Here is a 26,667-nt window from a genome sequence, read left to right on the forward strand (position 1 = left end):
GAATCAGGGTACATTTAGTAACAGAATTGTAAAAATGGAGACTCTGGAAATCAGGGTACATTTAGTAAGAGAATTGTAAAAAAAATGTTGAGGCAGATAATTGTATTCGTGGGTGGTGCCAGCCCTTTGCTTGGGAGAGTTTAAGCCCTCCCACTTTGGGCCAGAGAACACCACTCTGCTGGGATGCCCAGCCTGGGGCTCCGATGGCAAAGGCTGGCAATGCCAAGAGCCTGTCAAATTTCTCAGCTGGGAGGGCCGATTTTCATTTTAAAAAATCATGAATGTGGCAGAGGCAAACGTACAAAGGCAAAGGACAAAAGCTGTTTTGTCTTTGTCTTGGGAGGATAGCTTTGTCTCGGGAGGATAGCTCAGGGGCAACGCGCTCGCCTTGGAAGCAAGACGATACAGAGCAACACAGTTTCGATCCCTGGGTAAGCGCTTAGAAACCTCTGGGTAGTAAGCGCGTTATAAATAACCTATCATAATCAAAGGACAAAAGCCTACCCAAGCCATATCAATGTAGCCTCTAGATGATGCCAAAGGCTTGACTGCTGGGCTCAACGTTTAGATGGCCCACACCTCCAATGATTAGCATCCCAATGTGAAACACAATACCCTCTGAATTGGGATAAAAGATACATTTGATTGGCCAACAGAAGGCAAAATGGCTATTCATCCTCCTGGGCTCAGAACAAGAGTGGGGTTGACAGCCCAATGGGTTAATGGCACCCCTCAGGCCCAGATTTCAAAGCTTTCATCCAGCCCACCCAAAGGTTTGAGGCTAGCTCCAGACTATTGCAGTAAATGAACTATTGCTTATGTGTTAAGTACAGTGAAAAGGCCCGAGTCCTTGTTTACACCTCCCCTATCTAACTCTTAGCCTCTACTTCCAAGTACCAACCCTGGCCTTACTGAGCCAGGCACTGGCAGGATTTGGAAGAGGAACACTGATGGCGAGGGAGGGATGCGCGTGGACAGTGAAATGCTTCACAGCTTTCGGTGGGCTGAGGTACCATGTTGTGGACTTGACAGCTCTTATTTGCTGTCTTCTTTTCAGTCATGGCAGACATAGACGCTTTTCTTATGTGTCCTTCATTTCCAATGTGAGCAGCACGAGGATTCTCTCACGGATGCGAACCCCACTCCTTGAGACAGTGCCGGGAACCGTTAGGCCGCACGTGATCAGCAGACATTAGATTAGAACATGAATGCCCGCACGGCTGCGGGAACCTTATGCTCATGAAAAACCCTGGCACTTGCACAGTAGTGATCAGTGATCAGGGGGGGCTGAATAAGTGTCAGGGCTTGTGGGGGATCCTTTCAATATGATCTTTGGGGGTCACCTTGCCTACAGCTGGAAACACCAGTCTGGGGCCTCTGTGGGGTGCATAGACTCTAATGGAGAGATAAAGGAATGAAGGGAGGGGGTGAGAGGCTGCAGATTATCAAAGGACAGGTTTAATGGCATCTGCACAGAACAAAGAAAGGCAGCCGCCAGAGGAGGGGAGCTGAAACGCTAAGGCCCTGGTTTACAAACATGTTTTTAAAGGGACTTTCCCACATTAAAACATTTGTGCAAATCAGGCCCTGAGTGCGCCCTGAAAAGCAGTCAATTTCTCTTTGTCAGCAAGGTGCTAATGTAGCAGAAACTGGAGTAAAAAGGCTAAACAGTTGATAGGAATGTTGCTAGATACTGCAAGGCCAGAGGGAGGCGGCAGCCTGAGGGCGCAAGAAAGCCAAGGCATTCTGTAAAGTGTGCGCTGCAAAGCCTTCATTTAATGTCCTGAATGAAAGAAGTATTTTGCTTTGCGATAAGACAGCCAACATGCAGGCAGCAGCTCGGGGCTCTTCTGAGGCTTCAGGCCCATTCCAACTGAAAAGGTCGAAAAGCCCCGGCACTGTCCCTGCTGATCACTACACAGTCTGCATGCGTGAGGTGAGATGTTTCCCGCAACGCATGTAGATGTCCTGGTCCTGCATCCTTCTCCACGTGCACATGGGCATTCATTGGTCACCCTTTGCCGTACCAAGAGCTGGTGGCCGGGCCCTTCCTCCTGGAAGCTTTCAGCCGCCTTCGCCCAGTAGAACGAGCTCGTGTTTGCAGCAGCTGCTGCGTCATTCTCTTTGGTGGATGCCATTTTAAGGCCTGAGGAGTAGCCTATCGGCTATATGTGTGCCCTGGTAGGAGGCGGAGCTGCTGACTGGGGACAGGAGTGGCCATTCCAAACGCTACTGGCCCACCTAATCCATTTGGGTGCGCCTGCACCAATAACTTATTTTCCAGTGCCTTAGTGTCTATGGGCCTCATTACACGGATGGCGATAAGGGTTTACCGGTACGGGTAAGGGTACCAGTGCCGGTAAACCCTTACCGCCTTACTACGAGGTCCCTTTGTGGGTCCCTACCTTAACGGCTGGTTTTACCAGCTGTTAAGGACGGGACACGCAAAGGAACCTTGGAGGTAATTACGGCACTGCAATTTGCGGTACGGTAATTACCGCCTTCCCCATTCCCATTGAGCCCTATGGGGGTGAAAATGGGAATGGGGAAGTGCCATGGTGAATGGAGAATTACGCCCCCCCCCACACACCTTGGAATAGGGTGGTAATTCCGACATTCACCATGGCGGACTCGGTAAAATACCGGCGGCAACCATGGCGCCAATAGCGTCATGTTTACCGCCGTCCGTGTAATGAGGCCCTATATCTGCCAAAACCGAGAGTGCATTACTATTGAGAAACTAAAAGTACAGTTCTTCCAAATTTGACAGGATTTTGGCGAATTCTAAAGTTCCAAATTATTACTTTCCCTACACTTTGCATGTCTGTAGCTGTAGATTTGAAAATGTGAGTTTAAAGTGTTTCTGGCCACACTGCAGTGCTTTAAGTGGGATGAAAAATTGAGGCAAAAGGGTATAACAAGGAGACATGGCCTACGCACCGACATGGCCTAAAATGTTTGGTGTGACCTGGAGAGGGAAGAGCCTGATCCAAACAATACATCATGAGACCTTGCAAACATTTTTGTTGATCACTAAGCATTGTTTTAGGTGGTCTTATTTGCATTAAGTGTGCATGTTGTAAATACATCTCTCTGGCTCAGTTTAAATTGCTGTCTATAAATAGACCACGGTCTCACTCAGTATACAAACAATCCAGTCAGTCTGTAAATCACTTTCATTCTGTAAATAAATCACCTCTGAGAAAGTTGAGGGGAACAAATAGCACTAATCTGGGCTCCTGGCTGCTTTGCATAGAAACAAGGCACATTTCAGAAACAGTGATTCATGCCGGAAACCTTCTCAGCATAATGCAACACTCACCTTAACAGTAAAGTGACAGCCTCAGTTTAAGAGGATGAACCAATGGCAGATCTGCTTTAGGTGAGAACGACTTTGAATTTCCATAAATGTATTCACTTCACACATTGTAAATCGATCTCTCCCCTTCAATTTTCTATTGCCCCAAGTGTGAGTCTCCTGAAGTGCGCTTCTAAGGGGTCACAAAGGAGAAGACATATCTGCTGCTTCCTAGTGGGTGAAAGATGAAGCCCTGGCAGCGCCTGGCCGGGGAGCAGTTTTTGTAAACTGTCAGGACTCTGCGCCAGCTAACTCCAGCCCACTTAAAGCCTGGGTGACGGACCTGTCCCTTTCTCCCTCTTATTGTCTAATATATGTTAAACACCTTCCACACACTTTGAACTGAGGCACCCCCTGCTTGCCCCCCATCTACACCCAAAATCTTTATTCCCTGTTTTCCCAGATGTTAAGCCTTTTATTCTTTCTTATTTCTAATATTTTAACTGAAGGGTGAAGGTCTAGCAGTGACGAGAATGAACACTTCTTGTCCCCTCTTTCCCTCCTGTAAATCCTTCACCCTTGATTGGAGAATATTTTTTGACGTTTATTGTAATTTTAATCTTTTTGTTGTACTCTCTGATAAAAATTCAAACTTTGTTATTCAAACTTTAATTCTCAAACTTACATTTTTAAAGCTGTTTTAGCTAGATTACTATTAAATGCTATAAAAAGCGAGACAGATATTGCTTGGGTCAATATGGACATTCGCAGTAGGTCATGGCGTCTGCATGTTTTCATCATACATGCATCGTTTCATTCCGGGGACGCTTGTCCAGTAGGTTTATTCTTGGGGTTTTGGGATCTTAAATCCTGGATTTATCATTATTAATCCAGGACAATCACTTCCAGAGTACAAATACAAATAAAACACCAGGACTGGATCAGCAGCTCCGGAATGGGATGGGGCAGGTATGAGTTAAAAGATCGTGGAAACGTAAAACTGCCTAAAGTTCTAGGGAAGGTCGGTGGGGCCATAATGAGACTCTTCATTCCTGAATTGAGATTGGGAGATGAACTCTGCCGGAGCAATGAGCATATGGCTGAGGGTGGACTGGCCCATAGAGAATGGAGAGAATTCCTAGCAGGATTGTGCTTCTGAAAAACCATCAGGTCTGGGCAAAGTCAATTGTAATTGGTTATTTATAACACGCTTAATACTCAGAGGTTTCTAAGCGCGGACCCGGGGATCGAACCTGTGTTGTTCTGCATCGTCTTGCTTCCAAGGTGAGCGCTTTTCCCCTAAGCTATCCTCCTGAGACTCAACAACATGTCAAACAAAGGCCCGACTCTGCCCCAGCCCAACCGATCTTCTAGAGGCAAACTTCACCTTCACCTGTGACTACCTATATTCCATCCCAGCCATTTCATCACATATGACAGACTCCTCCAAGTGCTTCTGCGGCACTGTCCTCATGATAGAAAACCAATGTTACACTCTACTTCTACCCACACTAGTACAATTGGAAAGGTTTGGACCAAAAGTGAATTTTGTAGGAGGAAAATGATGAAGCCCGAGTGTGGGGCACCCTCCATATCGAGAAATGCCCTTGCGAAAGGCCAAGAGTAAGACTGTACTCAAAGCTGGGCCACTCAGCACCCCCTCGTAGAGACCCGAGGAGTCCTTACCTTCTTTGCACAGGCAAGAGCCATCCACCGGAGCGCAGGCAGCGCCGTTCCTGCAGTTACAGGCCGAGGAGCAATTGGTACCGTAGGTTCCCGGTGGACATGCCCCAGAGCAGTCATCCCCCTGTGCAGGAAAAGACACATATTCTCATGTACTCGGAGGTATTCCAGAGAGAGAGTCATGCTATACGTTTCTTCCAAGCAGAAGTACACACTCAACACATTAGAACATGTCTTTGTTATCTCTTTGTGCACAGCCCGAGGTTAGGCGGGCAGCCATTTCCTAAAATAGTTTCTTTTACTATAGATTGCTCTAGTAGTGAAACATGTGTGAATGCCTACCTTTCTCGCAGAGTTGCAACACTGCACACACCGCTATAACAGAAGACGAAAGCATAAGAAGCCCAAGCGAGTGCTCTCTTATGAAAGAGTTGCAACAGCTGTTCTTTGGCAACATTAAGGATTTCTGGATAAAAGATTCAGTATTCAGGAGAAAAATTCAGATTTCATTTAAGGCATAACACACGTCTTCGTGGGGGAAAGGGGGACCCTAGTTATCGCAAATAATGTTTAGTGCCCGTATCCAATATTGTTTCAATGTTGGGCGATGCCAGAACAGAACCAAAAGGCTCCTGGTATACCCGGTGCATTATGGGCACAAGGATGATCAGAACTGTACAGCTTGTAGAATTTATAAGGGCTGTCAGTGTCTTGATATAGTAGTTTGATTCATTTAGGTGGGTTGAGTCCGGGGCTAACCAGACAACATTGCCAATGTTAATCCAACATTTTCCACTGGGTATCCTAATCCTGTTCCCATTTCCATGGATCACAGTAATTATAGTAGAGTTCTGCAATCAAGAAGCCATCAATGGCTGGGCAAGGACAGACTTTGCATGAATCACATGGATTATTCCACTTTTAAAAGTACTTGTTTAACCGCATGCACTTCACTACATTGCAACAACAAAAAAAACACACATAGCCTCACACAATAGCACAAAAAACCGCACCCATGCTCAGAGAACGACGTCAACCGAAGTGAAGCTGCCAACAGGACATCACTAAATATAGCTCTATTTTTATCCCTGCTACACCCTACTAACCCTCCCTACCCTCCTACCTTTCAGATCCGCCAGGGGACCACTCCGGTGTTGATAGTGCGCGATATAATTGTCCTTCAACATTAACATATGTGGAAGCTTAATCTGGCCTTCAGTCATTCTCTCCTGTGCAGCGCCTACTGGTGGACGTGGAAGGTAGCACTGGATGGAAAGGTCATCACTCTCACTCTAGCATCAAGTTTAGTCATGCCATCTGGATCACCCAGGTTTTGGGGAAGAGGTGGCCCATTGTTTTATGTTTTGTTTACCGCATTCTAAATTCATCAGGGAGACTCGGATGTGATTGCTCTGGACTATCTAAACAGAAAGGTTTTCTGCAACACACTATAATTGCAAACCATAGTGCAGTGCCTACACCATGGTGAAAACATCGAATTTATTTGGCTTTGGAGCGGTTTTATTTCTAAGTTTTCTGGGCTCCTCCAAAACTGCAGCTAGTGCTTATTTAAAAAAAAAAAATAGCACTTACTGAGATTCAGCTGCAGCTTTCCTGCTCTGGTCTCCGGTCCCTGTCCTCCGCGTACAGCACCAATGAAGGAAAAGCCACCCAGCGGTAGCTTTTGTTTACTACAGCTGGCTGGCTTTTCCTTCATTAGTGCCGCAAAAGCCAGCACAGGCGGGCATCCATTTCACAAAATGGATGCGCCCATGTGCTTGCTTTTGCGAATTTTGAGCTTGAATAGCTCAATATTTTACATAGGAAGTTTAAAAAAAAAGTGCTAGTATTTTTTTTTTAATGTTGCCTATCTATTTTTTAAATAACATTTTTAGCTGGACTACCCCTTTAACCCTTGGCGGTACACCGCCTTGTGTGCCGCCATCTCCTGCTTCCATCTGTGATGACGGTTCCCTTCACTTGTTGCTCAAATTGTATTGAATGGGCATCGGGGGACGCCCCCACAACCCTGATCGCATTATAGAGAACAAGGGTGCATGGGACACCCCCACAGCCCCTGCGGCCCTTGTTCACTATAATGACACCAAATGGGGGATTTATTCAACATTTTCAGTTTAGTAATTTTCTTACAGATGATTTTCAAATAAATCTCCCATTCGTTTTTTTCCCGATTAAATCTTACGATACCGCTGCGAAATGGTGCGCGTACCTGGTCAGCTAACAGAAGTGCTTGACAAATGCCGAATACTTATACACAAGTCAAACCTATTGGCTTAGTCAATACTTAAAAAAAATATATATATTTTATTTTAATTAACCACAACATAACTTACAGACTTTTGTAAAGCATTGACATAACCATGTGAGTACGGATCCTGTCTGTGTACCTCCCTCTCTCTCCCCCCAGCATATCTACTTACACATACATGTTACATTGAACGTTTTACATTTCCTTGTAATCCGCCTTCATGGCGGGGCTTCCACCTCCTGTCCTATCTCCATATGTCTCAAAGCCATCAGGTCCCGTACCATGTACTTCCATGAGTTTAGATCTGTGCTTTGTTCACTCTGACCTCTACGGGCCGCCTCCTCCCACACTGCGGCTTCTGCCAGAGTCCATTTCTGGAGGTCCCCCCACCAATGGTTTACATCCGTGCCATTATGCCTATTCCACCCCATCGCTATTCAGCGTTTTGCTAAGATGTACACCAAGCCCTTCAGCTTAGACACATCACTCGCCCGCTTGGGGCGCGCAAACAGGCTGATCATGCAGGCTTAAGGAGATCCTATGACTAACCCAATCCCGACCTTGGTCGGTACCTGGGCTATGTCCTCCCAGCACGGCCGTATCATACCACAGGCCCAGAACATCCATGGCGCTCCAGCTACCCACGTACATTACCCGCGCCAGCACAAGACAGTGCTTGATCCGGAGGTAGGAAAGCTGTTTCTGCTCCGCTGTGTATGCCTATATGGTTTGTCTCAAGCGGCATGTACATATTCTGTTATCCGGACTACGTTTCATATACACCCTTACTATCAAACGTGTACTGCCAATGTTTGAGTGTCTTTACCTCTTGCACTGGTCTATGCATCTGTATTCTGCTGCCGCTCTGTAGCATGGGGTTGGGCATCTGTTGCTGTATGTCCCCCCCTTGGTTGCCTTTGTTGTTGTGAGTGCCCCCACCCCCCTGGTCACCTGTGTTGCTGTATATGCCCCCCCTTGGTCACCTGTGTTGTTGTGAGTGCCCCCCACTCCTCCCGTGGTCACCTCTGTTGCTGTATGTGCCCCCCCTTGGTTGCCTGTGTTGCTGTATGTGCCCCACACCGCCCCCCGGTCACCTGTGTTGTTGTGAGTGCCCTCCACACCCCCTTGGTTGCTTGTGTTGCTGTATGTGCCCTCACACCCCCCTGGTCGCCTGTGTTGCTGTATGTGCCCCCCCCTTGGTCGCCTGTGTTGCTGTATATGCCCCCCCCCCCGTGGTCACCTGTGTGGTTGTGAGTGCCCCCCACACCTCCATGGTAGCTGTGTTGCTGTATGTGCCCCCCCTTGGTTGCCTGTGTTGCTGTATGTGCCCCACACCGCCCCCGGTCGCCTGTGTTGTTGTGAGTGCCCCCCACTCCCCCTTGGTAGTCTGTGTTGCTGCATGTGTCCCCCATATCCCCCATGGTCACCTGTGTTATTGTGAGTTCCCCCACCCCCATCTCATTGTCCTCCCCTCCCCTTTCCCCTCACCTCCTAGCCACTCCCTCCTAAACTGCCTTTCTGCATTTGTATGCTGCTGCCGCCCTGCAAGATGAGATGAGGCAACATGTTTGTGCTACCGAAACTGCCTGTGCATTGTATGCTGCTGCTGCCCGGCAACATGGGAGGCAACCTTTATGTTTGCGCAAGCACTTATGTAACTAAGTATGTCACCTTGCAACATGGGGATAGGCAACATGTATGTTTTTGAATGTCTTTGCAAGCACTTATGTAACTAAGCAAGCCTTCTGTAACAGCGCTGCGAGGCCCGAGGGCTGTTGTGCGCTTTATACATGCAAACATGCAAATAAATAAATAAATAAATATGTACCAGGTCAGCGTTGATCGCTCCACATTTTGGGCACTTGTGTTCAGTGGCTTTGTCGAATTTGGCTATTTTCCCCGTGGTTAAGTACACCCTGTGCGTTATATACAATTGGATTAGCTGGAGCGTCGCGTTCCTAGATACTTTCTTATGGTAAATGAATGCCTTGCCCCAAACCGCCTCCATGAATTTCTCCTGACAGTCTGCCTCCCAACTGAGACTAGTCTGTTCCTGCATGTCTCCGTCCTGGGACATTACCAGCTCATATATCCTTGACACGGCGTGTCCCCCCCTCTGAAATATCATATATAGTTTTGAACTTGTCATCCTCTTTCGAACCCCCTTCCATTCCCAGCCATTTCCGCTTTAATATGGAGGTAAGCGAGGCATATAGTATGTGTTGTCCCCCATGTATGCCTGTCTCTGATGCCAATGTTTTGAAGTCCTTCAATTTACCCTCCTGTAACATATCTCCTACTGTTACCCCCCCCCCCATTGGTTCCCAGTATTTCCTCACATGTAGCCTAACCTGGGCGTCCTCCTCTTTCAGTGTCACTAGTGGAATTTGAGGCGAGTAGGGTGTGACCTCTTATACAAAGCAGATCCACCTCCTCCATATCGCCTTCCCCAGTGTGAACTCAACAGCAGTGGGGTTTCCGGGGCCTGCAGCTCTGCTGTTCATATTACTTCCTTTCAGAAGAATGGAGTGCAAGCAGACTGCAGCATTTCTGTTTCCTGGGTCTGCACATCCGACAGTCAACTTGTGACAAACTGCAGTTGACACGCCAATAGTATGCCTCAAAATTGGGTACCTTGAGGCTTTGTCAATACTGGTTTTTTAAAAGGATTTCAGTGAAGGACACGCATAGTGCTTATAAATCGAGTTGCTGACAGCAGTCCTGGTTAAGACATTTTTATTACACTAGTAGCGCATTTACTGCTCCAGTTAAGCCATTATCTCTCAGAAGACTTCTTTGAAAAAACACTGGCACGCACTTTGTGTGCCGCCATCAAAGTGTGCCGTCACCAAAGTTTGATGGTAAGACTTGATATAGTCTATTTACCACAAATATTGAAGGTGTAGCTAGCCTAATTTAGGTATGAAAGTATCGATTTAAAATCATTCTTCAAACAAATCTACGATCTAAAAGTTTAAAAGTAAAGGGGGAAGGATTCACCCTTGTTTAAGGCCTCTATTGCATGAAACAAATGTCGACTTGCAGCAGGTTTGGGCCCAACCCTGACCTTGCTATCAACATACTGGGCCACTATCATTTTCAACAGGACCAGTGGCATTACCGCAATTCCAACCTTTTTCCAGAGTCTCATTCTGTCGATTCTGTCAAAGGCTGCAAAATAGTCAACAAGCAAATCATATGGTTGTTGCTCCTTAATCTGTGGTGTCTGAAAGATAGTGTGGGAAAAGGCCACAACATCAACAGATGTGGATGAACCAGGTCCCAATATAGGCACGCTAAGGTGTGCCTGTTTATCTAGTTCAGACAAGGGAACTTTAGCACACATTTTTGCTGCGACATCCTTCAAAGCAAAAAGACTGTCATTTCTGAAAACGAATATCGGTCCTTTTCTGTAGGCAGGGATTACTACTGCTGGTGCTCCAAGACACAGGAATTTGTCCGTGTTTACTGGTGACCGTGAACACCATCACCTGCGCAGATTCACCAGCCTCCTTTCCAATGTCCAAACACTCTACTGGGGGTCTAGAGGCGGGATTTGCTTTAAGGGTCTTTTTGGAAGGAGCCCACATAATCTGCAACACTTTGGAATGAGGAGTTTGCTTAAAGCTTTTATTTCCCACTGTTGTTGTTTTTTTAAAAATGATTTAGGCTGCCCCGTCCTCTACAGTGAAAAGGCCCTGCTTGTTGTTTATCACCTGTGTATTCAATGTACCCTCCACCAAATGCGTTTTTATGTGTGAAGTTGGTGAGGTTGCTTCCATCGAGCACTCCTGTGTCCCCTCTGTGAGTTTCCCCTTTATTGACCCCTCTTGGTACCTCTTCTTCCCACAGGGTAGCATGACAAGAGATACCAATCAGACCTGCACACCTTGCTTTCAGCCATCACTAACTAACCTGACCTCACCAGGAGGTCTAGCACCAGAGCTATGCCCAGCAGAACCCACTGCATGAAACATTTGCCTCAGTCCTTCTGGGAAAACACTTCCACGAGTACAGCATTGCAACTCCAGTAGCACCCAAAGTTGGCAACACTCATAGCAAGGGCCACACCATGTCAGAAGAGGCTTTCATCTTTGCCAGGCTTGTAGAATGAATAGCCTTACTCACTTTGGTACCACAAACTAGCTGGCCAGCCTGATCTCCCAAATTATTGTTAGCCTTTAAAATCAACAGTATGCTATTCAGAAGATCTGGGTGTTTAGAAATCCCTCAAAATAGGTTCACAGTATCTTACAAAAGAGGTTAAAAAGAATTCATGGTAACCATTGGTCTCGGGGGGATAGCTCATGGGCAACGTGCTCGACTTGAAAGCAAGATGACATGGAGCAATACAGGTTTGATCTCCGGGTCGTGCTTAGAAACCTCTGGGTATTAAGTGCGTTATAAATAACCTATCATATCATACCAGATGTTTTGATTCACTTAAGTGTTTCATGACATTACTCCAGTTAGGATCGGTGTTGGGAATAAAGCATTTAGGATCAGAAGACCAAGGTGTACGAGCCTGTGGTCAGAACGGGTATTCAAAATGGAATCTATGCCCGAAACAAATTGTGCAAATTTAATTCAGTGTTCAAGGGCGCCGAGTCTTGAAAAATATGTGACCGGTCAGTTTGTGCAGAATTCATCAGTGGTGAAGCTCCAATTTCAACCTCAAACCTAGTTGGGGTGTCACATTCCAACTGGTGAATGGTCGCCCCCATCATGGCTTATATGTGGGGGAGTAAGAACCCCAGTATCAGCCCTGTCTTCATGTCAACGCTCATCAGAAGCACCCGTCTCATTGCTACTCACAGTAGCAATTGGTCGGGGCTCTATTTGTGGGCCATGCAAGTCCAACATTGCTTGTCCCCAAGAAATGCAGATTATTAACACATGGCTGCATATGCCGCAGAGGCAACGCGTTTGTCTTGAAAGCAAGACAACACAAAGCAGCACAGGTTTCAATCCCTTTCCCAAGCTCAGGGACCGGTCTCCAGTATTAAGCGCGTAATAACAGATTACTTAATAGGGAAAAAGTCTTGCAATGGGATGATAAAAGGAGGTCATTTTCCCCATGACAAGTCCATTGAGAATTTAGTTTTATTATTTGCCCCACATTGATATGGTGATAGGCTTTGTTCTTTCACCATAGTTTGATTTTTTATCCTTAGAACAACTGGGTCCCAGGGGCACTGCTCTATAGACTGTCTGTGTAGGTTAATTATAATGTGGACCAGTGTTTTTTATGGCCATCTCAGACCTACTAGAGGTTGGCACGGGTAATTTAGCATTTTAGGAGGCCAATGTCTCATTAATGGCACTGGAGACTTAATCAGCGTTTACCTCTCTGCCATGACAGTGATGTAAATCGGCTGTGGTGTGCGGGCCCAGTCCAGGCACTGGCTGGCTCTAAGGGCTACAAGACCAGTGGAGAGAGACACAGATGAGCCAGCCATTGCATTGTCTCATTCTCCATCAGTTCTGCCACGCTGTATCCTCTTCCTATAGACTCCAATGGGCTAAGCAGGCATAGGACTCGGGATGGGAAGCAATTAGCTTTTCTACCCCCTTCCCATTTCCAAAAGGAGAAAACTTGCAGAAGAGGAGCAGAGCAGGAATGGGTTGCGTAACTGAGGGCATGGAAAGAGAAAACATAGTTAAAGGGACGATATGGTTACAAGTAAAACCGAAACCGCCCAGAAATTCGGCAGTTATGGTAAGCTAAGCAACCATAACTCGCACCACCACCATGCACTGCTAAGATGAACACCCAGTACATGAAAGATGACATCACACATGCCATTGATGACATCACTGATGATGCCACATATGTAGGCCATGTGGTTTTGTTCACTGACAGTCAGAATATGATAATTCAAAAGGTGCTATATATCTAGACATTAACCTTGTCGTATGTTCTTAAATACTTTTCTTAGGGTTTGGTCTCAGCTCATGGTGCACATACACAGAGCAATAAGCAGGCCTCAAACACACACTTCATTTGTATACATGAAGATGTACTTTAATGTTATTAACCTTTCCTGGTGATGTTGTTTCTTTCTTCCTTACTTTAGTTTCCCTCTATGTGCCTCTGATTCGTGTGCATCGTGGGTCATCATATGTATTGTTTGTACTTACACAAATGTGTAGTAAGTCTTGAATTGTTAGCTAGTTATTCCATATTTAACATTACTCAAAACTCTGATAAGGTAGCATTCATTATTTTACTATCCAAAATTACCAGATTAAAAATATTGTACTTCTATGTTGTATGAGGCAGCCATTGCCTATGTGTATGTATAATTAGGTTCCTGTATTAACAGCAACACTCCAATATAATTTTTTGTTTAGATGAGTACATTATTTAATAGATTAAGTAGTTCATGATAGGTCTCCCAATCACCCCTGACATCTTGTTACCAACATTATAAACACATCCCATTGTTGGGACTTTTCATCAAAATTAATTTCATATGTGATATCATCAGTGATGTCATCAATGACATTTGTGATGTCTCCTTTGATGTCCTGGGTGTAAGTCTCAGCAGTTCAGGGTGGTGGTGTGAGTTATGGTTGCTTCGATACCATAACTGGCACATTTCTGGGGGTTTTCGGTTTTACTTGTAACCATAACGCCCCTTTAACAACATTTTTTCACTGAATTTCATAGGTTTTTATTAGTGCAACTTTACCATAATGTCCCTTTAACAATGTTTTGTCACTGAATTTCAGAGGTCTTTATTAGCGCAACTTAATCATAATGTCTCTTAAACAACGTTTTTTCTGTGAATTTCATAGGTTGTTATGAGTGAAAATGTTTCATGATGTTACATCACTGCATATAAGTTATTAATAATTCCTCTATTAACATATAGGAAAGAACTATAAACCTCCTTTAACAAACATTTTTGCAATGCATACTGATGTCTGTTGTTATCAGAGGCGCATGCTGGGGATGCAAGTCATGGTTGAATTGCCTAGGGCATGAGGCTCAACCATGACCCCAGCCCCACCAAACCACCCTGTTATCCACTGCACCTACCCTGGATACTAGTTCAGTACCCGCTAAACCCTCATAATGTGACCAATGGCCAGTGCTCATGGGTTGCAGCCATGGCCAGTCTCTACAATCCATGGGGCATGGGCTTCAGCAATGCTGCATTCCCCAATAGGCAAATCAGAGTAGACATTTTCCTTGCCAAGGGCCAGGCCCTCTGCCAGGCAGCAAAATTATATCACAGTTTTTTGAACTTACATTTTGATACTTTAGAAAAATAAAACAAGACAGATTTGCAAAAGCATGCTTTCAGGTCCTGGCTGATGCTCCTCGGGTAGGTTTTTTTGTAATCCAGTCCAGCACTTTAGGCTGTAGCCGCAACCAGAATATTTTTTCCCATTCAAACCTAGCGCTTCGGCCCTGCTGCATGACCCCATAAGCAAGTCAGAGTACTTATTTTTCCTTGTTCAGGGCCAGGCCCATTGTTCGGGCACCAAAGTTATTTCACATTTGTTTGCACTTACATTTTGACACATTAGAAAAATTAAAACACAGGACAGAGTTGCAAAACCATGCTTTGAGGTCCTTGCTGATGCTCCTTGCGAATGTTTGCTGCAATCCTGTCCAGCGCTTTGGGCTGTGGCCATGAGCAGAATTTATTTTCCCCATTCAAACCTATCTAGATTTCGAAAAACGTCACCACATAGCAGGTCCCTGATGGCAATGCCCTCTTTAACCCCATTGCTGGTCCCTTGTGATCATGGCGAGTAGCCAGATTGTCCGGCTAATCTGGCCACTGCCCATGGCCACAGGCTATACCTCAGTCCCCAAAAGTAATCACAATTTTTTGTACCTACATTATGGCATTTTTCAAAAAAATAAAACACTAACACATTTGCAAAACCATGCTTTCATGATCTTGCCATTGCTCCTTGCACAAGTTTGCTGCAAATCCATCCATGTTTTCTTTTTTGAACAGTGTCAAAATGTATGTACAGAAAATAGTCATATAACTTAGCCCCCACTTGACACAAATCTCTTCACACTTTACACACACATTCAAAGTTGGGCCTATAATCTTTCAGAAAACCTTTGTGCAGATTTGTCAACCAGCAACAAAGTTATAAGCCATCTAAAAATGTTGGGACCGACCCCCTCTAATGTTGTCCCCTCTTGACAATATCCCACCAAACTTTGCAAAAACATTCAAATCTGGGTCTAAAATCTTTTTGCAAACTTGTGAAGATTCGTCAAACGGGACCAAATTTATAATCCATTCAACTTTTTAGGGACTGCCCCTCTACTTTTGCCCCTTCTTTGCAGAACCATTCAGGGTCAGGTCTAAAATGATTTTGCAAAATTTCATGCAGCTTCATTGCGTGGAACCAAAGTTATAAGCCATCCAAAACATTTTCACCGACCCTGTAATGCAGAAATATTCATGGATGGCCCCGAACATCTGAGATGTTCGCGAGCATCACAGGAATGTCCCCGAACTTCTGAGATGTTTGCAGAATTTGTAGAAGAAAATATCCCGATTTTTTGCTTTTTAAGGCCATATCCGATCCTATGCTGATCAGCCCTCACCTCGCCAGAGATTGTTTCATTAGTTTGACAAGTGCAATGTTGTGTTTTTTAGTGTTTTTTTAGATTGAAAGCGAAAATCCTTTGCTCATTACGTGGACTCTCAGGGAGTGTTCCGGTGGAGGCCATTCGGCTGTAGATGGGTCTCTCTTCTTTACTAATGTCTTGGAAACTAGCAGCCATTACATTTTTGGCCAAGATGTATTTTTATTCTTATATTTTTATTGGTTTATACAAAACCTTTAAAAAAACCAAAAACAGAAAATGCAATTGTCATCAATTCCCCCAAACTTCCCACAAGGTTCTAGAGTTCAGTTAACCGTTAATGGTTTTTAACAGCATGTCACATCACAACTATTTGCTGCCAGCTTATTTTTCATGTCATTCAAGAAATGAGTTAAAGCAAAGGTCAGTTTCATATAAACACCATCAAGCATTTTCTGCCACCAGTCGTTTGCACTTAGAGTCAATTGCTTTAGGAATTGGGGTGCCAAATGTCTGGTCCTTAGTGATTGTAATTTTCGGGAAAACAGAGTGAGATGTTTCAGTGTCTCATCTTCTAAATCGCAAAATCAACAGTATTATGACTATTTGGAGGGTCCCTCTCTGCTAGGAAAGGTGGTAGCACATGCAGAGAGGTTCTCAAAGAGCATTTGGTTTAGTGACATTGATAGACTGGCTAAACAATGTTTGGTGGAGTTGGGTATTGATACGGTCCCTAAGACATGGTTAGATTTCTACCTGTGTAGGATCGAGAGGAAGCTTACCTTTATGGATGCAGCCCTCTCTTTAGATTACCGAGCCGGCTTCCGTAAGTTTGAAGTCTATTCCCATCAGGCCTTTACACTTGGTATCCCCAAGTCTTACTTAACAAAAAAACCTCCAAACCCTCCCCGTATTCAAAAATACAGGGGCCTGGGTTGAGGTTCCTAGAGTCAAAAGACTATGTAGATTGTGCAGCAAGTAAATAGAGTCCACTCGCCACATTCTGACTCAGTGTGGGGCCTTGAGCCCAGAGAATCACAGGGCTTACAACAAAGTCAGCGCTCACACTTTGGACCAATTCTGGGCTACTATTTTCGGCGCTGAGGTTTTGACTCCAGAAGCATCAGCCTATTATGTTTGGCAGAGGGTGGTGAAGAAACTAGACATTGGCTCCCCAGGTGGCTGTGGCTGACTTTCCTCCCTACAAGGGAGCTGCTCAATTTAAATCAATTTAAACCCAAAATAAAAAATAACCCAAATCAATGGTTTAAAGTTACAATCTATGATGAATGCACAATGAATTAAGGCTGTTTTTAAATGTTATGTATTCCTTTTTGTTATTTATGTGACAGTGTAACATGGGTTTAAAGGTAACCAGAGGCACTTAATAGCAGTTTGCGAAGCCAACATGGCATCCATTTCAAATGTGTTAACACCTCCCGTTTTTAATTGAGCAAACACCGGGCTCGTATGCTATACACGAACGTCACACTGCTCTCTGATTGGTCCAGAGGCGTCCGTGGACTCACTGTTTATTTTGTACCCTTTTTTTGGGTATTTTGGCCATTTATAAAAAATATACTGAACGGATTTACAGCAAATTAACAAAAGAACATTTTCAGGACCAAGCCGCCGCTCCTCGTGCAAGTTTGGTGGCAAATATTTTTTTCATTGTGTCCATGAGTATTTCAAACATTTTGGGATCCCCTCTATTACTTTGCACACCCACTGGATGAAACTGCACCAAACTTCGCAAAATCACTCTGAGGTAGCCATATACTTTTTTTGCAAAGTTTGGTGAGGATTTGTTGAAGAGTGCCAAAGTTATAAGCCGCCTAAAAAGTGCTCTTTCTATGAGTTATGATATGATATATGATATGATATGGCATTTGTAACGCGCCTATACACAAGTGTTTCAAGGCGCGACGAGGCAGGGGGGAGGAACAAGGGGAGACAGATAACGATCCTACTAGGCCAGGTGTCATTCAGATTGCGCAAGTGCAAGGGTAGAGGGGAATGGGAAAAGTGCAAGGGGAAGGGGAGAGGGGAAAGTGCAGTACATGGTTAGTAGAATACAAGATAAATAATAGGGCCAGCTGGTGGCAAGTGCAAGGTAAGTGCCGGGAGAAGGGGCTGTAGGAAACAGAGACAGTCCCGTAGTGCAGGTAGGCAGTGCAGGGAAGAGTGTCTGGGCCAAGGACCGAGATCGGTGAGTGGCCCAGTTGCAGATTCAGTGCAGGTTCAGTTATTTTTTAGCAACTTAACCATAACTACAGGGCCCCTACCGCATGCCCTGTAATATGGAAGTTTAATTGAAAAGACTGCCTGGCAGTAGCAAGCAAGGAATTGGCTCCTCACTGCCATTACCATGGAATGTAGCTTTCTGAACAATCTGCAGGCTATACTGGTTCCCATAGCCCATAGATTGTTCAATTAGAATGATAAGTGCACCTTCCTTGGCTTCTAATTAAGCAATAAAACCTGAGGTGGGAATAATGCCTCCCACCAAGGGCATTATAGGTATTAGCACCCTGGCATGATAACCTGAGTGCCAATAGCTTTTTCTTTTTAAGCTGGGAAATGGCATAATGGCAGTTTCCCAATTTAAAAACACTACAATAAATGGCGGTGATGGAAAAGGGAGAAGGGGACTACTCTAAGTCTCTTCTCCCTTTCCATTGTGTCCATTGCAGGAGGATGGGAGAGCATAGACCAGCAGCCACGAGAGACGGAAGGAGGTTGGTGGACAGGGGTGGAGGGTGGTAAGTGTAGCGTTGAGGCAGTGAGAGAAACATGGCCGGTGTGACTGGCGGCTAGTACCCAGAGACCAGGAAAGCAAGATGGTGGCTTCCCGTTGCCCAGGGAGCTCAGAACCCGGGCCGACACCATGATGTAAGACCTGCATCCCGGTCTCCGTGATTAGCACGGAGTCTGAAATATGTGACTTCCCGGGTGAAAATATGGAACAGAGAAAGTTGATGCGTGGTGAGTTTCTAGGCAGTCAGTTAGAGAAAGGAGCTGAACGGGAAGGAGGCTGCCAAGCAAAGGTGCCAGCTTCATTATACTGTGACCTCTGTAACTAGGGCAGTCGCCTAATAGATTTAAGTGAGAAACCTTCTGATAGTTGAGCGCATTCTGCAGATCACAGCTTCCGATGCCAGGGAAAAGCCAATTTGGGTGCATGCGCCTGCTGCAAGAGATTTTGAACATGCCGGTTATCTGAGAGAACCCGGTTGAGGGGTTAATCAATATGCTGCAGAGCTGTGTTTATGTGAGTGTAATGCACATATCAAAAAATGTTGCTTGAATTTAAATATTTGTCCTGCAGATTTCAGCAGCCATGGCACAATGGGTCTCATTATAAGGTTGCCGGTCTGGTAGCAAAGGTACTGCTAAGCTTGCCAGCACCGTTGTTACCGGACTGGAAAACGATGAGTTCTGCTTGCGGGTGACTTTTTGCCCGACAGGTCTGACCTGGCGGGCGGACCGGCACCCACGAGCAGACCCTGTCGGATGCACCTTCATGAATGGTGCCGGTGCTACCGTCCTCCCCATTCCCATTGAGTCCAATGGGACTCAATGGGAATGGGGACTAATATTTTCCGGCACCCAGGAATGGCCAATTACTGGGTCCGCCAGGGCTCTAATGCGCCGGTAATTGCCCATTCCTGGGTGCCAGAAAAAAAATGACTCCGGCAGCAGCCGTGCCGTTATTTACTGGCACGGCTACAGCCATTGTCATAATGAGGTCCAATGTCTTTGGAGATGGGCAGACCCTCGAGCCCAGCTGCCTACATTTTTTGGGGGCACATATTCCATCTAGTACATGCACTTCCCTTGCTATGAAGGCACTTCCATAATATCCTTCCGAAAATGTTGTCCCAGTATTGCCTGTCTTGCGGTCTATTCGGCTGTTTACCGGCTTCAGTAGCTGTTGATCCATGCAGGGTCACAGGATAAAAGCACTACTTCCACCGTCACAAAGGTGCTGCATGGAATCGCTCCTTCGTGTTGTATGTCCGGACAGTGGGGAAGAAGAAAAGTCAACAGTGGGAACCTCCAAAGATGGCAACCTGCTGCCATGTACAGCAACGAAATACTCTGCCTCGAAGGTCCTTTCTGTGGTTGAAGCCATGCAACCTCTTAACGCTGCTCAGAGATACACAGATCTGCTGGCATGGCTGCCTCGTCCTCACAGTGGCGGCTGGTCCATTTTTTTTTTACTTAATGGTTGTAAATGTCTGTGTCTCGTATGCAGGAGCGACTGAAGGCAGCGAAGCAGCCGGACACAAAGAAGGGTGGTTGTTTGGGAGGGGGCGAGGTTCTCCCCCCAATAGAAGGTTTAAAATGATGGGTTACGTTGGTACCTTTTAGAGAACTTCTGTGAAAGTTTGGGTAAAAAGCCCCACAGTTTGAAATTAGTTTTGTATATAAGCACATGAAAAAAGCACATGAATACATGCAATTCATCAATAGTTTTCAGGCCATTTTCCAACGCATTTTCACAATGCCTTTCCACACAACACAGCAAGTACACACCACATTTTCATGCTGACTGTGCCCATTCATGACCATGCAGGCTGCCCCATTGTAGACCAGCCTTACCATACAAGGACTCCCAGCCAGTAAGAAAAAGCCACGCCACAGATAGAAAGCATATCCAGACTGGCTATACCAACATAGGCAAGTGTACCACCTAATCACACTTATGTTTGCTTTTACCCTTGATACAAAATACAACAATGCCATGACACACACAGAATATATAGCCAGTCTGGAGCCACTCATGTTAATAAGTTTAGTCACGTTATAACACTCATGTTAGCTTTACCCTAGTTGCAAACTAATAAGGAACACATGCCATGCCACAGTAAGAAAGTAAATGAACACTGACACCATAGGCCAGGCTAACCATATAATAACACTTATGTTTGCTTTACCCTTGATGCCAAGTAAAACATTTGAGGCCACATTAAGGCAGTATATGCAGACTGACACTAGAAGTGCCAGTCTGCATATACGTTCTTAGTTTGGCATTGCATTTTTTACTTGGCATCAAGGGTACAGCACACATAACTTGTGATGTACCTAGCCTGGCCTACATTGAATACTTAACATGTTTGCATTAGCCTTGATGCTAAGCAAAAAATGCCATGCACAGTAGGAAAGTATATGCAGACTGGCAGCACTCATGTAGGACATTCTAGCATTGTAATAACACTTATCATGTTTGCTTTACCATTGATGGCCAGTTACTGTGTACCAAGGTAAAGCAAACATGATAAGTGTTATTACAAAGCTAGAATTGCCTACCCTTGATACACAGTAATTGTGCATCAAGGGTAAAGCAAACATGATGTGTTATTATGTGGCTAAACTAGCCTATCCTTGATGCAGTTATTGTACATCAAGGGTAAAGCAAACATGATAAGTGTTATTAAGTGGCTAGACTGGCCAACATTGAATGTGGGCCAGCCGAGCCATAAAATAGCACTTCATGTAACACTTATGTTTGCTTTGCCATTGAATCATAGTACTGTGTATCAATTGTTAATCATGAAAACAATGCCATGCCCACAGCAGCTCATATCCCTAAATCCAGGGACCCCTCTCAGCAGGACCAGTAATTGTAGGGATGTGGGTAGACACACACAAAAACACACACACACAAAAGCGCAGTTTTATCCACACATTCTCACGCCATTCAGATTCGTGCTGTCATGGAGGACCGGATGACCCTCCTCTCCACATATGCTGACTGATCTCAGAGGATTCCTCTGCTGTCAGCCAGTGTGTCTACACTGTTAGTGCAGTACTGAGTCCATTGTTTCTTGATTATTAAGTACTACGTGTGTGGGCTCTGAATGTTTTGAAAAGCGCATTGGTGGATGCACCACTGCTCAGAGGCACAGTATCCCATGCAAATACAGCACACGGGTGGACTGTGCTGCCTATCACTCGGGTGTGGGGGGGCACTCAGACGAGGGTGCTGCACCCCCACTAATAGTGGCGGGCTGCCACTGCTTCTTCAGCCTGCCTGACACTATAGATCAGGGATCTGCCACCTGTGTCATTCCAGATGTTTTGGACTACGGCTCCTAGAACACCTCACCGTGGACTATGGTGGTAAGGGGGAAAGGGAGTTGCCATGCAAAACATCGTGAGAGTCAAAGGTTGCAGACCGCTGCTTCAAAGGCTCCACCCTAACATGTGCTTGATTCTGGCCAAGGCCTCCTGGGTGGGTACCGTCCTATCATAGGACTGATTCTACACCAGTCCTACTGGGCTTTTTCAGGCAGAAGCCGGTGTCCTGTCTTTGGCATGGGAAGGTCAGGGCTGCACTCACACTTTCAGGAGTCTGTCCAGAAGAAATCCCGACTTTCATAGATGTTCAAACCTTCAAATAAGCTCCTTAGTGAATGGCTTGCAAAAGTGGTGTCCAAAAATAAGTTGCGATGGAATGTGCATGTCCTCACACAAGCTTTGACACTCTGTAACCAGTCAGAGCAATATTGCATTTAGACATTTAGAGGAATCACAGCCTTCAACCCGTGGGCCGCGACACTGGGCTCTAAATCCCCTTGGCAGGTGGTAGGGGCACGTTCCCTCGTGGTTTGGGGGCCTAGACATACGGAGAGCGTTTGACTGGCAAGTGCCAAATATACTTAACGTCTCAATTAGAAGAGAGCAAAGAGGCGGCGTGGATGCCATCACCCTCCCCGGCAAGTCTAAGCTGAGGTTTAATTAGAAATAGAAAGGCAGTTATTAACATTCTGAGCCTGATTCCGGAGCGCTGACCCGCGGCAAAGAGGGTCCCACCGCTCAGCTCGCTTGAGAGATGCAGCTATTATCTGCCTTCTTTGCTTCCATGAACTAAGCAAGAGAGTGGGGCTCAGTCAATGTGGCCACTCTCTTAAAGCATTTAAGTCTCTTATTCTAGCATCACACAGATCACACATTGCAAAGCCAAAAGCTTTGACCTTTCCATAGTGAAACACCGTTACAGGCATCCACTGGTTAATCAGTAAAGGCCTGAGATTTCTCGGATGTACACAGGAACACCAGATGATGCTCAGATTACCGACTGGTAATCTTCATTATATCCAGGTCTTTAAGTGGGTGTTAAGTGGGCCGGGGCTGGGCTCCGGCAATCTCCAAACATTGTGTTTGTGATGGGGCGCAGGTGTATACATTTGAACTTGGGATGCTTGGATCACCACATTAGCAACATTTTGGGATTCTGGGAACATCACCTTCTCTTTGTACTTCAGTCCACTTTCGTGTCAAAACTGTTTGTGCATAAACCTGAGATCACCGTAAGAAGTGCTACATAAAAACAAAACAAGCAATGAAAATGCCAATAGTGTTTGATTTGGCATATATATTGCAAAGATGGTTTGTGAGAAGTGGAGGAATGACGGGCAGTCATAAGAGAGGGCAAAAGAAAAAGAAAGAGTGATGAAGGAAAGCAGTTGGTGAATAGCAGGTGAAAGAGGGGGAGCTTGTTTGGCACTCTCTGCAGATGTATGGACAGGGATATGGAGTGTGGTGCAGGGCACAGTGATGGACAAAGATAACGAAAGGTTTCTTAATAGCAGTTCAGAAGCACAAAACCCCATATGTCAGCAACTGGAGTCAGTAGGAACCATTTGAAAATTGTCAAGTGTAATCACTTTCAATGCACCTTCAACATGCATTTCATGAAAAACATTGGGCCTCATTGCAAGGTTGACCGTGCAGTAAAAAAGGGACACCAATTTTCTTACTGATACTTTCCCCACACTGCTGAATTTGACTTTTGGCGTTGAACTGAGCAATGTACTACCCGTGCAGCATGATGGTGGAGGTAGATCCTCCTCTTCAATGGTGGAGATAGATCCTCCTCTTTGATGGTGGAGGTAGATCCACCTCTTCGATGGCGGGGGTAGATCCTCCTCTTCTCTTTGATGGTGGAGGTAGATCCTCCTCTTCTCTTTGATGGTGGAGGTAGATCCTCCTCTTCAATGGTGGAGGTAGATCCTCCTCTTCGATGGTGGAGGTAGATCCTCCTCTTCGATGGTGGAGGTAGATCCTCCTCTTTGATGGTGGAGGTAGATCCTCCTCTTTGATGGTGGAGATAGATCCTCCTCTGGATCCTCCAATTCGATGGTGGAGGTAGATCCTCCTCTTCAATGGTAGAGGTAGATCCTCCTCTAGATCATCTTCAATGGTAGAGGTAGATCCTCCTCTAGATCCTCTTCAATGGTGGAGGTAGATCCTCCTCTTCAATGGTAGAGGTAGATCCTCTTCGATGGTAGCGGTAGATCCTCCTCTTTTTTTAATTTTTTTTTTTATTTGTAACATTTAGTTTAATTCAAACTTTTGTCACAACAGATTTCTTGTCATTTCATTAAAACAACAACTTCCTCAGCATTTCACTACATCGACTCAAGGACTTAATTTCAATGTTTTATCACAGTAACCACCTAATCTGTTAAATAGATAATTATTTCATTTCGTTTCTTGATTGCTCCAAATATTGTCCAGGAAGTTTATTACTGAGCATGTCAGATGCACCGAGCTTCTGCCTAAAATCCTGAGCCACCATTTGTCCATGTTTCCACCTACCGGAGCAAATTCACTCAGGTGGGTTGACCTTTGGCTCTTTAGTGCAGTACATTCTGTTATTAAATGTTTAAGTGATTCTATACTGACCATACAGGATCTACATACATTGTCATTTGATGTTTCCATATGATGTACCACTAGCATCTGCTTCGTCTTGTAAGCATTTAAGAGCAATCTTAGAAACCCATTGCGTTGGTGGCGAGAGGGAAATTTTTGCAGATATTGCGGCATGTTGTCTAGGCGATTCATTACAAGTCCAAGGTCCAGAGCAGTTGGTATTTTATTGTATTTGGACAAGTTTTGAATCCAAAACCACTGTTTTATTTTCTTTTTTACGTTTTGAGGCTGATCTAACAACGTTGCCATCTGGGTGTCAGCTGCTTTCAGGACTGCCTCAAGCTTTTGCGTCCATTTCTTAAGTAATCCAGTGTAGGCTATGGTGTCTCCAGGCGCTAATATTTTATATGCTGGTTCTGGGTTGGCAATTACCATTTTGTGTAGAATCACAAGGGATTTCCAGACGACGGAACCATATAGTTCTTCCAATGCAAGTTTGTGCCTAATTATGATTGTTGATATGTATTTAGGTAGTCAATACTCGCCGCCAGAATATTCCCTCTAGTTGTGTCCAAATTTTATGATCTAGGTTCCATCCTGTTTCTACTCCAAAGATGATACCAGGGACTACTTTTTGCTTGTAGAACTGCCGAACAGGGATTAGACTGAACTTTCTTAATAAAGTATGGATTCTCGCTCCTTGTAGGGAGAACGTTTCCATTAGTTGTACCCAGCTTGTTTCTCAAATCGACCTGTTTACCATTACTCCGAAATAGCAGATTTCAGCGACTTCCTCAATTACCTCATTATCAATCTTCCACTTGAAGTTTTGATTTATTTTTCCCTTTGCTGGGCGGAACTTCATGATTTTTGTCTCCTTTACATTAATTCGCAGTTTGTTTTCCACCATATATTTTTGTAAACCTGATAGAAGTCGCTGAAGCCCTATTTGAGTAGAGTCGATCAAAACCAGATCGTCAACATATGTTATGCAATAGATTTGATGTCCATATAATTTTGGAGAGAAACATTTTATGTTTGTTAAGGCATTGGGGATATCAGCGATCCTCCTCTTTGATGGTTGAGGTAGATCCTCCTCTTCAATGGTGGAGGTAGATCTTCCTCTTCGATGGTAGAGGCAGATCCTCTTCGATGGTGGAGGTAGATCTTCCTCTTTGATGGTGGAGGTAGATCCTCCTCTTCAATGGTGCAAGTAGGTCCTCCTCTTCGATGGTGGCAGTAGATCCTCCTCTATGATGGTGGAGGTAGATCCTCCTCTTCGATGGTGGAGTTAGATCCTCTTCGATGGTGGAGGTAGATCCTCCTTTTCGAGAGGTAGATCCTCCATCCTCTTCTTCGATGGCAGAGGTAGGTCCTCCTCTTTGATGGTGGAGGTTGATCCTCCTCTTCAAGTCATAAAATCAGCGGGTTTATCATGGCAGAATTGCTGCCACTTTTTTACTGCACCATATTTTACATATGGAATAAGGCCGCATTTCGAGTCTAAGGAATTTCTGCGTTACCACCACTCGTATTCCACTATAAATGACTGCCATACTCGGTTAAGGGTAACCGAGTATGGCAGCAATTCCTCAAACTCAAAACGAGGCTGATTATGTTTACCCGACATGTTCTTTCTGAACATCATCACAGTTTGTTTTGTTCCTATTTTAATAAAGGTATTTTGTTTCAACTCTTCAAATAAAGTTGTCTGGCAGTTTTTTTGAATGAAATACAGTATAGGCAGGCAAACCGATAAAACCATGGTTTATCATGTTGCTATAGTGTGTTACATATAGATGCGTTTGGTCAAGATTTTTTTTGTTTCTGGTTGGGGTGTCGGCAATAATGCAGCATTCGATGGAGCACACGTGGTTGAAACATTCCGCTACCCATGTTAAAAGCCAGAGCAAACATCTGGAGTGTCCGGCCGCAACCCCCTGACATGGCCTGCTGAAGGCCTCACTATTGCCTTGTCCATATAGTTTGAGGAGTTTTGCACACTTGAGGAGACACAATGAGGAGCCTGTGGCAATAAATGATGAGGCGCTTGGGCCACATCAGCATCCAGTGTCCCGTACACATGCTATGCATTACGGTGATGCCGCTAGCGGGCGATAGTGTTATGTTAAATGTGTTACATTAATGAGAAATTAAGTTGCGGCTGAAGGTTGAACTTCTGTT

General features: G+C 45.0%; 1 protein-coding gene across 9 annotated transcripts in view; it reads right to left on the bottom strand.

Moving 5' to 3' along the window:
* Positions 1–26,667, bottom strand: part of MEGF11 (multiple EGF like domains 11) — a 2,301,522-nt gene that overhangs the window by 468,987 nt on the left and 1,805,868 nt on the right. For all 9 annotated transcript variants that reach the window (XM_069624261.1, XM_069624259.1, XM_069624260.1 and 6 more), the window contains one exon: positions 4,985–5,105. In XM_069624261.1, the coding sequence (XP_069480362.1) occupies positions 4,985–5,105 (121 nt within the window). The remainder of the gene's footprint in view (positions 1–4,984; positions 5,106–26,667) is intronic.

This window comes from Ambystoma mexicanum, chromosome 11 (assembly GCF_040938575.1).
Source record: "Ambystoma mexicanum isolate Mex_15411 chromosome 11, UKY_AmexF1_1, whole genome shotgun sequence".
Taxonomy (NCBI): domain Eukaryota; kingdom Metazoa; phylum Chordata; class Amphibia; order Caudata; family Ambystomatidae; genus Ambystoma; species Ambystoma mexicanum.